The sequence below is a fragment of the Pseudorca crassidens genome, chromosome 18, assembly GCF_039906515.1.
Source record: "Pseudorca crassidens isolate mPseCra1 chromosome 18, mPseCra1.hap1, whole genome shotgun sequence".
In the NCBI taxonomy this organism is placed as follows: Eukaryota; Metazoa; Chordata; class Mammalia; order Artiodactyla; family Delphinidae; genus Pseudorca; species Pseudorca crassidens.
Genome location: NC_090313.1, coordinates 58,384,688 through 58,396,997, shown reverse-complemented (window position 1 = coordinate 58,396,997; position 12,310 = coordinate 58,384,688). Strand labels below are relative to the sequence as shown.

Sequence of the window (12,310 nt, the reverse complement as noted above, 5' to 3'; positions counted from 1 at the left end):
ATGTGTGGTTGAGAGTAGGCATTAAATAAATATTAGCTATCATTTGGGGAGATCTGGAGGATTATTTGATTATAAACTTAAAAAAACCCCTAAATTAACAAATTATTTCTTTTTTCAATGTCACTTCACAGTTCTGTAGCAGAAGTTAGAAATGATTTTTTTTTGAGTTGCGAGAAAATTCTCCAAATTAACACATTCGTAAGTCAGCAAAGACTGACTGGAAGCATGTGTAACATTTACATTGGTTCAAACAGGGAAGAAGTCTTTTATCCTCCTCATGTAGAAGAAATTCTATGTGCAATCAGTGTGTGTGCAGTGTATCTTCACTGGCATTCAAAAGCATTAAAAGAACACTCCCTAATTTCCAAAAAAGCTTTGAAAAATACTAGTCTCTAGAGGTCAGACTGCTTTTTCAGAAAAATCCCTCAGCACAGAGGCATAGAATCTGAAATTAAGAGGGCCTGAGTACCCAGATTTAGGCATAAACCTTGGATGAGTTATTTAACCTCTCTGGGATCACTTACTTCTAAAATGTGAACGATAATGCCTCCTCCCTCAAAGGGTAGAATTTAACAAGCTAATGTATCCCAGTGTGCCTTCTGAACCATAAATTCAAATTTCTGTACTTTTTTTCATTTTATAATCGTGTCTCCTTTGAGGATATAAAATTGTTTAGCTGACCAGAAACATTTATATTGAAAATTTAACAAGTGCTGCAAAATTTAATCAGTTACAAGCTAAGCTATACTCATTGAAATTTGAATGAAAAGTTTCAAAATAAGTATTTTTGTGCAATTTACAAAAGTCAAATAGCACATACGACTCCTGGTCTCATGTAAAGAATTTTCTAGGCAGCAAATTGATTTATAAACATGCTGTAATATCCCTGTGCATAAATTTCATAGGTAAAAATGTGTGACTTTTTTCATATTTTTAACTCATTATTGAAAAATTTGATTTTTTTTTTCAGATGACATTTAAAAGTTACAGATAAGTACTATTGCAGGACTGAAGCACTGGTTAGCCAGAAAAATTACTGGAGTGGATCAGTGGTGTATTTTCTACAGCCATTTCTCTTTAGTATTTATCTTTGCACTCACAGCCATTCTGAGTCCGAGTATTCCCTTCCTGTTCTTTAAGGGCATTACTTTTGGAGAGTTAATTGGTTTTAAATACAGATCTATTTCACAGTTCTCACAAATAGGTAAATTGAGTTATAATGGTCAGGAAAATTTCTATTTTATGGTAGAAAAAAGTCTAAACATAGTGAAACTGAGCAGGCACCCTGTGGGGCTCCCAGGCACAGAGGCCCTTTTTGTCCCCCCCTTTTTTTCTTTTTTTACATCTTTATTGGAGTATAATTGCTTTACAATGGTGTGTTAATTTCTGCTTTATAACAAAGTGAATCAGCTATACATATACATATATCTCCATATCTCTTCCCTCTTGCATCTCCCTCCCTCCCACCCTCCCTATCCCACCCTTCCAGGTGGCCACAAAGCACCGAGCTGATCTCCCTGTGCTATGCGGCTGCTTCCCACTAGCTATCTACCTTACGTTTGGTAGTGTATATATGTCCCCATTTCTTATAGGCAAGACTCCACCTCCGGGACCTTCCTTGAGTTCCAAAGGGTGGATTCGCACAGCTGCTAATCAAGGGAGGAGCCACCAAGAAACCACCTGAGGCGAGATTAAAGGGACCAGAGAAGCTCATCAAGATGAGGACCGAGCATCTGAGAGGAGACTGAGGAAGTGCAGGCCCTGCTCACACCCTAATCTTGTCAAAGACCCCGCCTTTGAACCCCTGTTACAAAATCCTTTCATCAAATCATCTGGGGCTGAGACATTTTTCTGAGGCAGAAGCCCAGTGTGTCTTCCTTTGCCTGGCAAAGCAATAAAGCTATCTTCTTCTACTTCACCCAAACTCTGTCTCCAAGATTCGATTCAGCCCTGGTATACAGAGAGGTGGAGCTTTCGGTAACAATGGGGTTTGCAATGTCACAATAACGAGATTTAAGTGAACACTGCACTATGGACTAATCTTTTCCACAATAGAGAGTAATTCAGAACTATACCTTTAGAATGTAAACAGGTGAAATGCAGTCTTTCAAAAGACAAAGGGTAACTCCAAGTACTGGGTTCAAAGGAATTAATGACTTAATTGCACATAGCAGTGTGCATTTGATATTAATGTAAAAAAAATCCAGACCTTTTAGACTAAAAGGTGGTAACATGATAACAATATGGGGTTGTTCAAGTGCTTCTGCTTGTTTTTATGGCCTTATATTTATGTATTGCTGGTCATAGAAATGTTGGCAACTGGAGAAAGGGGAGGGAGAGAGAGCGATGTTTCTCAAACGCAGGTTGCCGTAATTGCAGAGCTGCTCGTCATATCTCAGTGGGACTTGATGCAGCCTAACCAGGAATTTGAAGGTGATATGGCAGATAAAAGTGAAACACATTTCAAAAGGCTGTATTTTCTGTGTCTTATGTTATCCTGGAAAAGTTAAAACAATAACAACTTTCTTTTAAAAGAAATAATAAACCCACTAACCCCCAACATCAAAACAGCCCAAAATAACAATACTAATTACTACCTGTTATTAGAAGTATCTGCTTTTACAGGGTTATCTCAATGACTCATTCTGTCAACGCTGGAAGACTTTATTTTTTTATTTTTTATAAATTTATTTATTATTTATTTTTGGCTGAGTTGGTCTTCGTTGCACGCAGGCTTTCTCTAGTTGTGGAGAGCGGGGTTTACTCTTCATTGTGGTGCGCGGGCTTCTCATTGCGGTGGTTTCTCTTGTTGCGGAGGACGGGTTCTAGGCACGTGGGCTTCAGTAGTCGTGGCTCCCGGGCTCTAGAGAGCAAGCTCAGTAGTTGCGGCGCACGGGCTTAGTTACTCCACGGCGTGTGGGATCTTCGCGGACCGGGGCTCGAACCCGTGTTCCCTGCACTGGCAGGCGGATTCTTAACCACTGCACCACCAAGGAAGTCCGGAAGACTTTATTACATGGTTTTCTTCTGCTTCAAACCCTATCATAGTTGGTATTTAGGCGGCAGGTATTTAGCTCAACACACCAGGGGGTGTTGGGCTGTTGTTTGGGGTAATTTAAAATTTTGACCTAAGGCAAGATTTTGAGATATCTAGAGCATTTTCTTTCACACTAGCTCACAAACACATTTTGCCCTACTAAATTCTATTGCAGTTTCAGTTCATTAGGATACTTCCTATTTTCCGTTCAAAAACTGTTGAAAAAAGCATGTCAGAGTTGCATTTCAACAATGAATGGCGGCCATTAATCAGGTCTATTTCTTGCAACAAAAGCTGTTGTAACATTAAAAAAGAAATTATTTTTGTAAAATACACAAATGGCCATAGTTATGTAAAAAAACCCCAGTCATCATGTATTAATTCATGAGTAACATAAACCAAGTCCGGTCTTTTCAAGTGAATTTGATTTTTACTACCATGTCATTTTCAATATTTGTGAGCATCTACTTTGTACCTACTCCAGAACTCCACATTAAAAACACGTAGTCCTACCTTTTGGGTTTAGTGGGAGACACCACAGAAAAAGCAATATAGCAAAACTTTGATACAGGCTATACGGGGGTGTTGAGGGTGCGTTTCTATTCAGTAATAGAATGGTGATATTCCTAACCTCTTGGGGGACAGAATGAGGGGAAAAGTCTAGAGAAACCTAAAGTAACGTGTTGAATCGACAATTATGCCATTTATGTTTTAATAAGCTCAAAATAGGATTGTAGATCTGGAAGTCTGTGAGACTTACTGAAGCATAGGTCTAACCATAAACGTTCAGTTTCTCAACAACCTAAGTTGAAATAAAACCACATTTCTCCCTAGGGTTTTCTATATTATAATACTTTGTTGTTTTTTAATTCCTGGGCGAGAAGTACACTCTCGCCTAGTAGTAAACAATGCTTAGAGCTAGAATGTTTTGACGTGTGATGCCAGGGAAGCAACTTCCAGTAAACTGCCTCCCATCAAACCTAACATTCCTTCTGTAGCACCATGCTCAGATCCATGCAGGTTTTATTATTATTTTTTAAACTGGAATTGCAGATGGTTCTTTCTCTTTTCTAACCCTAAAGGGTAGTCTTCATTGATCATCGTGTTGCCACCATGACTAGGCCAGTTTGTCTTTTAAGTCAAACCTATGCAGGCTACAGCCTGGACAATTAAACTAAATGCTATCCCTGCTGGAGATAAGCTCCACCTGTTGAGGTCAGTTATTTACTAGGCCGGGCTACTGCTTCCCTCCAGGTAACGACGGATTGCAAGCGCTCCCTCTCCAGAGAAGAGCTCAGGCAGTTAACTGCAAACAGCTGCAATATCTGCCGGGCTGGCTAGCCCGTGGCCGTCGAAAGGCGAGGCGACCGCATGGCAGCTGCAACTGCGCCGCACAAAAGGGAGCGTCTATCCCGAGGAGCCACCGGCCTTTCGCGGACCCTGCGGCTCCGAGCGCTGGGGCATCCTCCGAGGGGGCGAGGGCCGCGCGGGCCGGGGTCGAGCCCAGGTGCGGCGAGGAGGAGGAGGGCTCCTCCACGCGCCGAGGAAGAAAGCCTGACTCATGTCGTGGCGGCGGCGGACTCCTGGGAACTGAAACTCGTGATGCTGTTGCTGCGGAGAAAAGCCTCATTACCCATTCCGCAGGCGAGGGACACTACCCAGAGCGCTTACACCCGAGACCCGGGCGCCAGCGGCCTCCTCGAGCCCCTCCCTGCCGCGCCCCCTCCCCTGCCGCGTGCCTGCGCGCGCGCGCCGGCCGCGTGTGAAAAAGGAGCGGACACACCTAACCTGCGCGCGCCCCGCACCCTGCCCCACCCCCATCAGGCCGACTCTCTCCGGCCGACCCGGTTTCGCTCCCCCGGCCGAAATTCCCCACCCCCCACCACCGCCGCCGCCGACGTCGTCGGCGCCTCCGCCAGCCTTCGGAAATTTCCGCCAGGAGACCCGGCGCTCGGCGAGGTTCGAAGACCCGCCGCCTCCTCCGCCAGACCCGGCTTTATGTCTGCGGCGCCGGGGCGCATGCGCAGACGCCATCTTCCCTCCTTCTCCTCAGCCAGCCCCCTCCCCCCGCCACCGCCACCGCCTCCTCTGGCCGGCGGTCGCCCCTCCTCCTTCTGCGCTCGGGCGCTGGTCCCTCCTCTGCCGATGCCGCGAGAGACCCGGGGATACGGTGGAGCCGGAGAAAAGCACTAGTAACAACCACCACAGCCCCCTCTCCGCCCGCCGCCCTCCCTCGGCACCCACCCACTCACCCGCCCCGTTCGCCGACACCGACCAACCCCACCTCTCGTTCCTTTGAACGGCGTCGGCTGCAGTCGCTGCAGCAGCCCCTCTGGCCACCAACGCCGCCGAGAAAGGAGTCGCCGCCGCCGCCTGCGGCCCCCTCCCGCCCGGACCGCGGGAGCAGCGGGGTGCGGACGAACCGGCTGCAGAGGAAGAGGACTAGAGCGGCTCGCATCGTCGGCGCTAGCGCACGTCCCGTCGCCCTCCGGGGAGGCTCGGGCGCCGGCCCCTTCCTCCCCGAGGACGTGTGCCGAGCCGAGGCGCCTGCCCAGAGGGAGGAAAATGCTCGGGCTCCATGGCTGCCAGTGATGGAGAGGTCCCTGGGCTCCCGCTGCCACCGCCGCCGCCGCCGCGCCCCGGCCGTGCTCCGCGAGGACCCGGCGTCTCTGCGCGCCCGCCCGCGCCCCGTTGCTGGGCTCACCGTACCCGGCGCCCCGCCGCCGCCCCGCTTCGAGCCTCGCCGCGCCGGCCTCAGCCGCGGCCAGCGTTTCCTCACGGAGCAGCCGCCTCGAGCCCAGGGGGTTTGAAAGGGTCCGCAGGGCGTGGGGGGAGGGCCGAGCGGGGCCGGCGGGGCCAGGAGGGGAGGTTTGAGCCACAGTGAGCTCAGGGTTCGCCGGCGGCGGCGGGGCTGGGGGTGGCGAGGGGAAGGCGACACTCGCTCGGCGCCGCCGCCTTCGTGCAGAGCGACCGGGAGGGTTTTGCAGCGGCCGCCGCCGCCGCGGCGGGAGGAGGGGTGGAGGTGGCTTCGGAGTTGTCCGGAGAAGGTGGGCATTTCTCGGCTTTCCCACCCCCTCCCTTAGCCTCCCCCCTCCCCTGGTCTTCCCCTCCCTCCTTCCCCGCACCCCACGTGAAGCGGAATATAAAGGGGGGTGTGAGGCTAGAGGGGAAAGTGAATGGCGAAGGACTGAAGGGGTCCCCCCTTCGGGTCCCCGGCTGTTCTGTTCACCCTCGTTCATCCTCCCTTCCCGAAGCTCGCCCTCGAAGGCAGAAGCGGCCAGCGCCTTCGGCTGAGAAGGAGGAGGAGGAGGAATCGCGCCGGGCGGAGCGTCAGGTCCCGTTTTCCTCCTCGGCGTCTTGCATACAAAGATTACGGTGCCGAAGGAAATTGCACTCGCCTCCTCCGCCCCCCGGTACCCAGCACAATGCACCAGCCGCCCGAGTCCACCGCCGCCGCGGCCGCGGCCTCGGCCGCTGCAGACATTAGTGCTAGGAAGATGGCGCACCCGGCAATGTTGCCTCGAAGGGGCAGTGGTGGTGGCAGCGCCTCTGCTCTCAGTGCAGCAGGTACCGGCGTTGGTAGTAGTGCCCCATCTTCCGAGGATTTTCCGCCTCCGTCGCTGCTCCAGCCGCCACCTCCTGCAGCATCTTCTCTGTCGGGACCACAGCCTCCGCCTCCACAAAGCCTGAACCTCCTTTCGCAGGCTCAGCTGCAGGCACAGCCTCTTGCGCCAGGCGGAACTCAAATGAAAAAGAAAAGTGGCTTCCAGATAACGAGCGTGACCCCGGCTCAGATCTCCGCTAGCATCAGCTCTAACAACAGCATCGCAGAGGACACCGAAAGCTACGATGATCTGGATGAATCTCACACAGAAGATCTGTCGTCTTCCGAGATCCTTGATGTGTCACTTTCCAGGGCTACCGACTTAGGGGAGCCTGAACGCAGCTCCTCAGAAGAAACTCTCAATAACTTCCAGGAAGCCGAGACACCTGGGGCAGTCTCTCCCAACCAGCCCCCCCTTCCTCAGCCTCATTTGCCTCACCTTCCACAACAGAATGTTGTAATCAATGGGAATGCTCATCCCCACTCCCTCCATCACCACCCTCACATTCATCATGGGCACCACCTCCATCACGGGCACCACCATCCATCCCATGCCAGTGTGGCCAGTACACCCATTCCGGGAGGGCCGCCCGCAAGCCCAGTATCCAGAAAACTGTCTACAACTGGAAGCTCTGACACTGTTATGCCAGTTGCACCAACTTCTGCCGTATCATCGAGTGGCTCACCTGCATCTGTAATGACTAGTATCCGTGCTCCGAGTACAAGCGGCAGTATAGGTATAAATTCTGTTACAGGTACTAATACGATGAATAATGTTAACATTACGGCTGTGGGCGGTTTTAATCCTAACGTGACCAGCAGCATGCTTGCTAATGCTAATTTAAGTGCGAGCAACGTTCCCAGTGCTGCCGGTGTGAGCGTTGGGCCTGGAGTGAGCTGCGGTGTTAACGTGACTGTCTTGAGCGGCCTGGGCAACGGTACGATTTTGTCCTCCGTTCTCATTAACAGCACTGCCAGTGCAGCTGCAGGGATGACTGTAGGATCAGTTTCAAGTCAGCAGCAACAGCCAACAGTTAACACGTCCAGGTTCAGAGTTGTGAAGTTAGATTCGAGTTCTGAGCCCTTCAAAAAAGGTAGATGGACTTGCACCGAGTTCTATGAGAAAGAAAACGCTGCCCCCGCCGCCGAAGGGGTGGTGATAAATAAAGCAGTGGAAAGCGTAAAACAAAACCCGACAGAAGTGACTTCTGAGAGGGAGAGCACGAGCGGGAGCTCAGTGAGCAGCAGTGTCAGCACGCTGAGCCACTACACGGAGAGTGTGGGAAGCGGAGAGATGGGGGCCCCAGCTGCCGTGGTGCAGCAGCCGCCCGCTCTTCCAGGTGTCGCCCTCCCGCAGATGGACTTCAGTAGCGCTGCTCCGGCGGGCATTTCAGCAGTTAGCATGCCACAGAGTATTTCTCAGTCACAGATCTCGCACGCGCAGTTGCAGTCTCAAGAACTGAGCTATCAGCAGAAGCAGGGTCTTCAACCAGTACCTCTGCAAGCCGCTCTCAGTGCTGCAGCTGGTATCCAGCCATCACCTGTGAGCGTGGTGGGTGTAACTTCAGCTCTAGGTCAGCAGCCTTCCGTTTCCAGCCTGGCTCAGCCCCAACTGCCGTATTCTCAGGCGGCCCCTCCGGCGCAAGCACCCCTGCCAGGCACATCACCCCAGCAGTTACACTATGGACAGCAGCCGTCGGTGGCCCCGAGCCATGGCCCGTCAGTGACTCCGAATCCTGCTTCCGAGTATGTTCAGCAGCAGCCGATTCTGCAAACGGCAGTGTCCTCTGGACAGCCCACTTCTGCGGGGGTGGGAGCAGGAACCTCGGGGATTCCTGTGGCTCAGCCACAGGGCATCCAGCTGCCAGTGCAGCCCGCAGCAGTCCAGGCGCAGCCCGCCGGGGCAGCTGGCCAACCCGCTGGCCAGGCGCAGACGGCAGTATCTGCTGTACCTCCTGGCAGTCAAATTGCAAATATTGGTCAACAGACAAACCTACCTACGGCAGCGCAGCAGCCCTCTGCCCAAGTCACACCTTCAGTTATCCCGCAAGGTGCTCCTCCCTCTTCACAGGTAGTTCCACCCGCTCAGGCTGCGATTCTTCATCAGGGAGTTCAAGCTAGTGCTTCAAGCCTTCCTCAACAGTTGGTCATTGCACCCCAGAGTACCTTGTTAACTGTGCCTCCCCAGCCGCAAGGAGTAGAGTCAGTAGCTCCAGGAGTTGTTTCGCAGCAGTTGCCTGCAGTCAGTCCTTTGCCCTCTGCTAGCAGTATTTCTGTTACGAATCAGGTTAGTTCAGCTGGGCCTTCTGGAATGCCTTCTGTCCCAACAAACTTGGTTCCATCACAGAATATAGCACAAGCCCCTGCCACTCAAAATGGTAATTTGGTTCAAAGTGTTAGTCAGCCTCCCTTGATGGCAGCACCTAATATAAATTTGCCTTTGGCGCAGCAGATACCAAGTTCTACTCAGTTCTCTGCACAATCATTAGCTCAGGCAATTGGAAGCCAAATTGAAGATGCCAGGCGCCCAGCGGAACCCTCCTTAGTTGGCTTACCTCAGACTATCAGTGGTGACAGTGGGGGCATGTCGGCAGTTTCCGATGGGAGTAGCAGCAGCCTAGGAGCCTCTGCTTCTCTTTTCCCGTTGAAGGTGCTACCGCTGACGACACCCCTGGTGGATGGCGAGGATGAGAGGTAAGGTCATGCCATGTTTCTGCAGACACTCAGCAGATGCAGAGTCAATTTATTTTAGTAGCTATGTATATGCACAAGATCAGTCTAAAGCGTTATATATTTCTTCCTTTTTGTATGTGAAACTGCATTTTTCTGGTAAGTTTTCTAGAGCAAGAGTGTGATGGAGTGGTCTCAAACTAGTTGGCCAGGAAGTGGTGTAAGTATTGTGTAAACACTATTTGACAGGATAGTTTTTGAGCATTAAGAATAGGTTTGGGAGCACCAAGTGGTTTTGTTATTTATAAAATGGTTTTTAGAGTTACTAGTTTTTGCTGACCCATCTAATAGTTAATCTGTTCTTTTGAGTTCCTAAAATCATTATGATCATCTCTTGGGGACGGGAGGGGAGGTTGTGGTTCCCACATTTGTTTCTCCTTTACTGGACAGGACAACCCTTTAAAGTTCTACTGTGTTTGCTCTTAGTCTGTGAAAGATAACGTTAGCTGCTTTTCCTCATCAGATATTACAGGAAAGATGACCTAAGCTGGGTTATACAGGTTGCCCTCAAACTAATTGCCCAACTTTTGTGTACTTATCTAATGGTCGTTTCATTGGAACAGTAAAGGAATGGGAATCTTAAAAAGTGTTTCGTGGGGTAGGAGGCCATACACTCTTAAAAATAACCGGATTTATCGTTGATAGTAGTATGCTGTGCATTTTTCCTTTTGCATAGTAGATCAAGGTGGTAGCCATTTTAAAGGGTAAAGAAACAAAGTCTTGGAGGGTTGAATTTATAGAGACATGAAACCGACTTTGTGCTCCTACAGTCTACTCCACCTGTTCTCCTCTTCTCTTACCAAAAAAATACATAAAGCCTAAAGTACATTATTAAACCAGCGTTTTCTTAATTGGATTGGAAATAATGTGATAATCATGTTTATTGAATCCAATTGTGTCTTTGAAGCTGGCTAGCTAGAAAAGTTGTGAAATCTCTCATGCTACTACATGGCTTTAAACTAAGTTGATTTTTAAAGGAATGTTCTTTTCACAAATTTGCCAGTCTGACTAACCTTGATCAAAATAATATAGGAGTTATGACAAAGGCTATTCATTTTCACTGTGGAACTTTGAATAAGCTTGAAAGATACTTAATTATTTTAGTATTAGTTGGAGATTTTTGAGATTGAACTTTTATCAAACCAGTTGGAACATTTACATTCAAAATGTATATCTGTGGTTTTCCCTTTGGAAATATTGAGCATATTTCAAAAGAATTGCAGTTTTAGAAAAACAAAGGCCTAATGTTTCAGTGAGGTTTTCATGTTTTTTGTTTTTGTTTTTTTTTTTAGTTACTTAGAAGATATAAGGTAAAGGCATGATTAATTGAAATAATTTAAAGTCTTGTCTTTCAAGATTTTTATTACTTTTCTAAGTCATATAATTAAAATCTCGTTACCTGGCCGAATGTATTCAGTATCATGTGTACAAAACTGTACATTAAAAGATAGACCTCTTCTAGGAGGTGGTTTCCTTAAGAGTCCTATTATAATTATTGTTAAACCTTTAAATGTATCAAATCATGCTAATACTTATCTGTAATTTTAAAGAATTATTTACTCCAAATATTAATAAGTTCTAAATTTAAAGGGTGTGATCTGAGTAAAGCCCACGGGTCCATTATGTGGTTGCTAAAGTTAGAGAAATAAAAGATGGGTCAGATACACAAATGCAAACCACATATTTTTGAATTCAGACCTGCCATGATTTTTGCCAATTACTGTTTGTGGTCTCCTGGCATGACTCTCTCCTTTTTTGTTTTCCTCCTGGTGGTGGGGCATGATAGAGCTTTCCACAACATGCTGTTCCAGATGATTAAAGTCAGGAGACTTTACAGCTCGGTTTTTAACTGTAGAGATAGAGTCCCCGTTTAAGATATTACTACAAAATTAATTTTTCCATATAGTAACTGAGAGGAACATTAACGAGGGGCAAATTATGTAGGAAGCTTTGAAATTAAAGGGACAAAAACAGATACTGAGACATATGATTAAATATTGGTATAAAGTAACTGGAGTTGACTGTACCTGTTTTGAGTGAGCTACATATTTGAGCCTTTGTTAACATCAAAGTCAAGTCGTCAAGACCAGAAAATTTTTTTTCAGAGGTATCCTTTAAATTCTGAGAAATCAAAATGACCCCTAAAATACCTGTAAAGGTCAGATAGGGTAAATTTGTATATTATTTTCTTTGTGCTTTCTTGCAGATTATTTCTTTTACGACTGTAGTTCGGAAAAAGAAATGTTTCATTTAAATTGGTTTTTGGAAGGGAATTTGAGAATATCTGCAAGAGAAAAAAGTGATAATGAGTTTCTATTTATTTTTTTAAAATGTTTTTTACTTTTTCTTCCCATGTTAGTTTCTGTGTCACTTGTGTCTTCTGGGCTTGGTCACCTGTTAGTCTCCCATAGGAGAAAAGAGTACATTGTAATTTCAGTATTACGACTTAGGAAACACGTTAACAATAAAACTTTTGGATGGTAGGACAAATGAAGATTCGTTGTTCTTTAGTCATCTTTTGAAATATATTCTAACACTTTAAATTTTAAAATATTTCTAACACATGTGGAAAATGCTTTCAGTTGGCTACTGGTAGAGACTATGAAGATCAGAAACATGGATCAGGCATTAAGATTATGTATCTAGATTTTTAAAAATCATTCTCATTAAAAAGTTCTTAATGTCTCACGTTAACCTTTAATGTGAACTTATTTTTACAACACAGGGAAGACACAGGTATTTTACACTGATGTATAGTCTAGTGTTTTGTGATTGTTAGTACAGCCTCTTCTGTGAAATTAATTGGTCAAACTTCTATTCCTCCTTCAAGGCTCAGCTCAGATGTTCCCTCTGAAGCAGTCTCTTCACCCAGGGAATGTTGTTTCCTTAGCCCTTTTTAGTGTTCCTCTAGTCAAGGCATTGCACACATTCAGTCTGAA

At 47.4% G+C, this 12,310-nt stretch overlaps 2 protein-coding genes across 6 annotated transcripts in view; one reads left to right on the top strand and one right to left on the bottom strand.

The window, feature by feature from the left end:
* Positions 1 to 2,658: 2,658 nt before the first annotated feature.
* On the bottom strand, positions 2,659 to 6,092 carry LOC137211121 (uncharacterized). Its single transcript, XM_067713235.1, has 2 exons — positions 5,322 to 6,092; positions 2,659 to 4,648 (listed from the first exon to the last, which is right to left on the bottom strand). The coding sequence occupies exons 1-2, from the start codon at positions 6,090 to 6,092 to the stop codon at positions 4,445 to 4,447; spliced, it is 975 nt and encodes a 324-aa protein (XP_067569336.1). The 3' UTR covers positions 2,659 to 4,444.
* Positions 6,093 to 6,462: 370 nt separating this feature from the next.
* The window catches only part of TSC22D1 (TSC22 domain family member 1), a 135,216-nt gene continuing 129,368 nt past the window's right edge, over positions 6,463 to 12,310 (top strand). For all 5 annotated transcript variants that reach the window (XR_010936915.1, XM_067713228.1, XM_067713230.1 and 2 more), the window contains exon 1: positions 6,463 to 9,335. Coding sequence is in view for 4 of the 5 variants with exons in the window: in XM_067713228.1 (XP_067569329.1) it covers positions 6,463 to 9,335 (2,873 nt within the window). In the remaining variant the exon portion in view is untranslated. The remainder of the gene's footprint in view (positions 9,336 to 12,310) is intronic.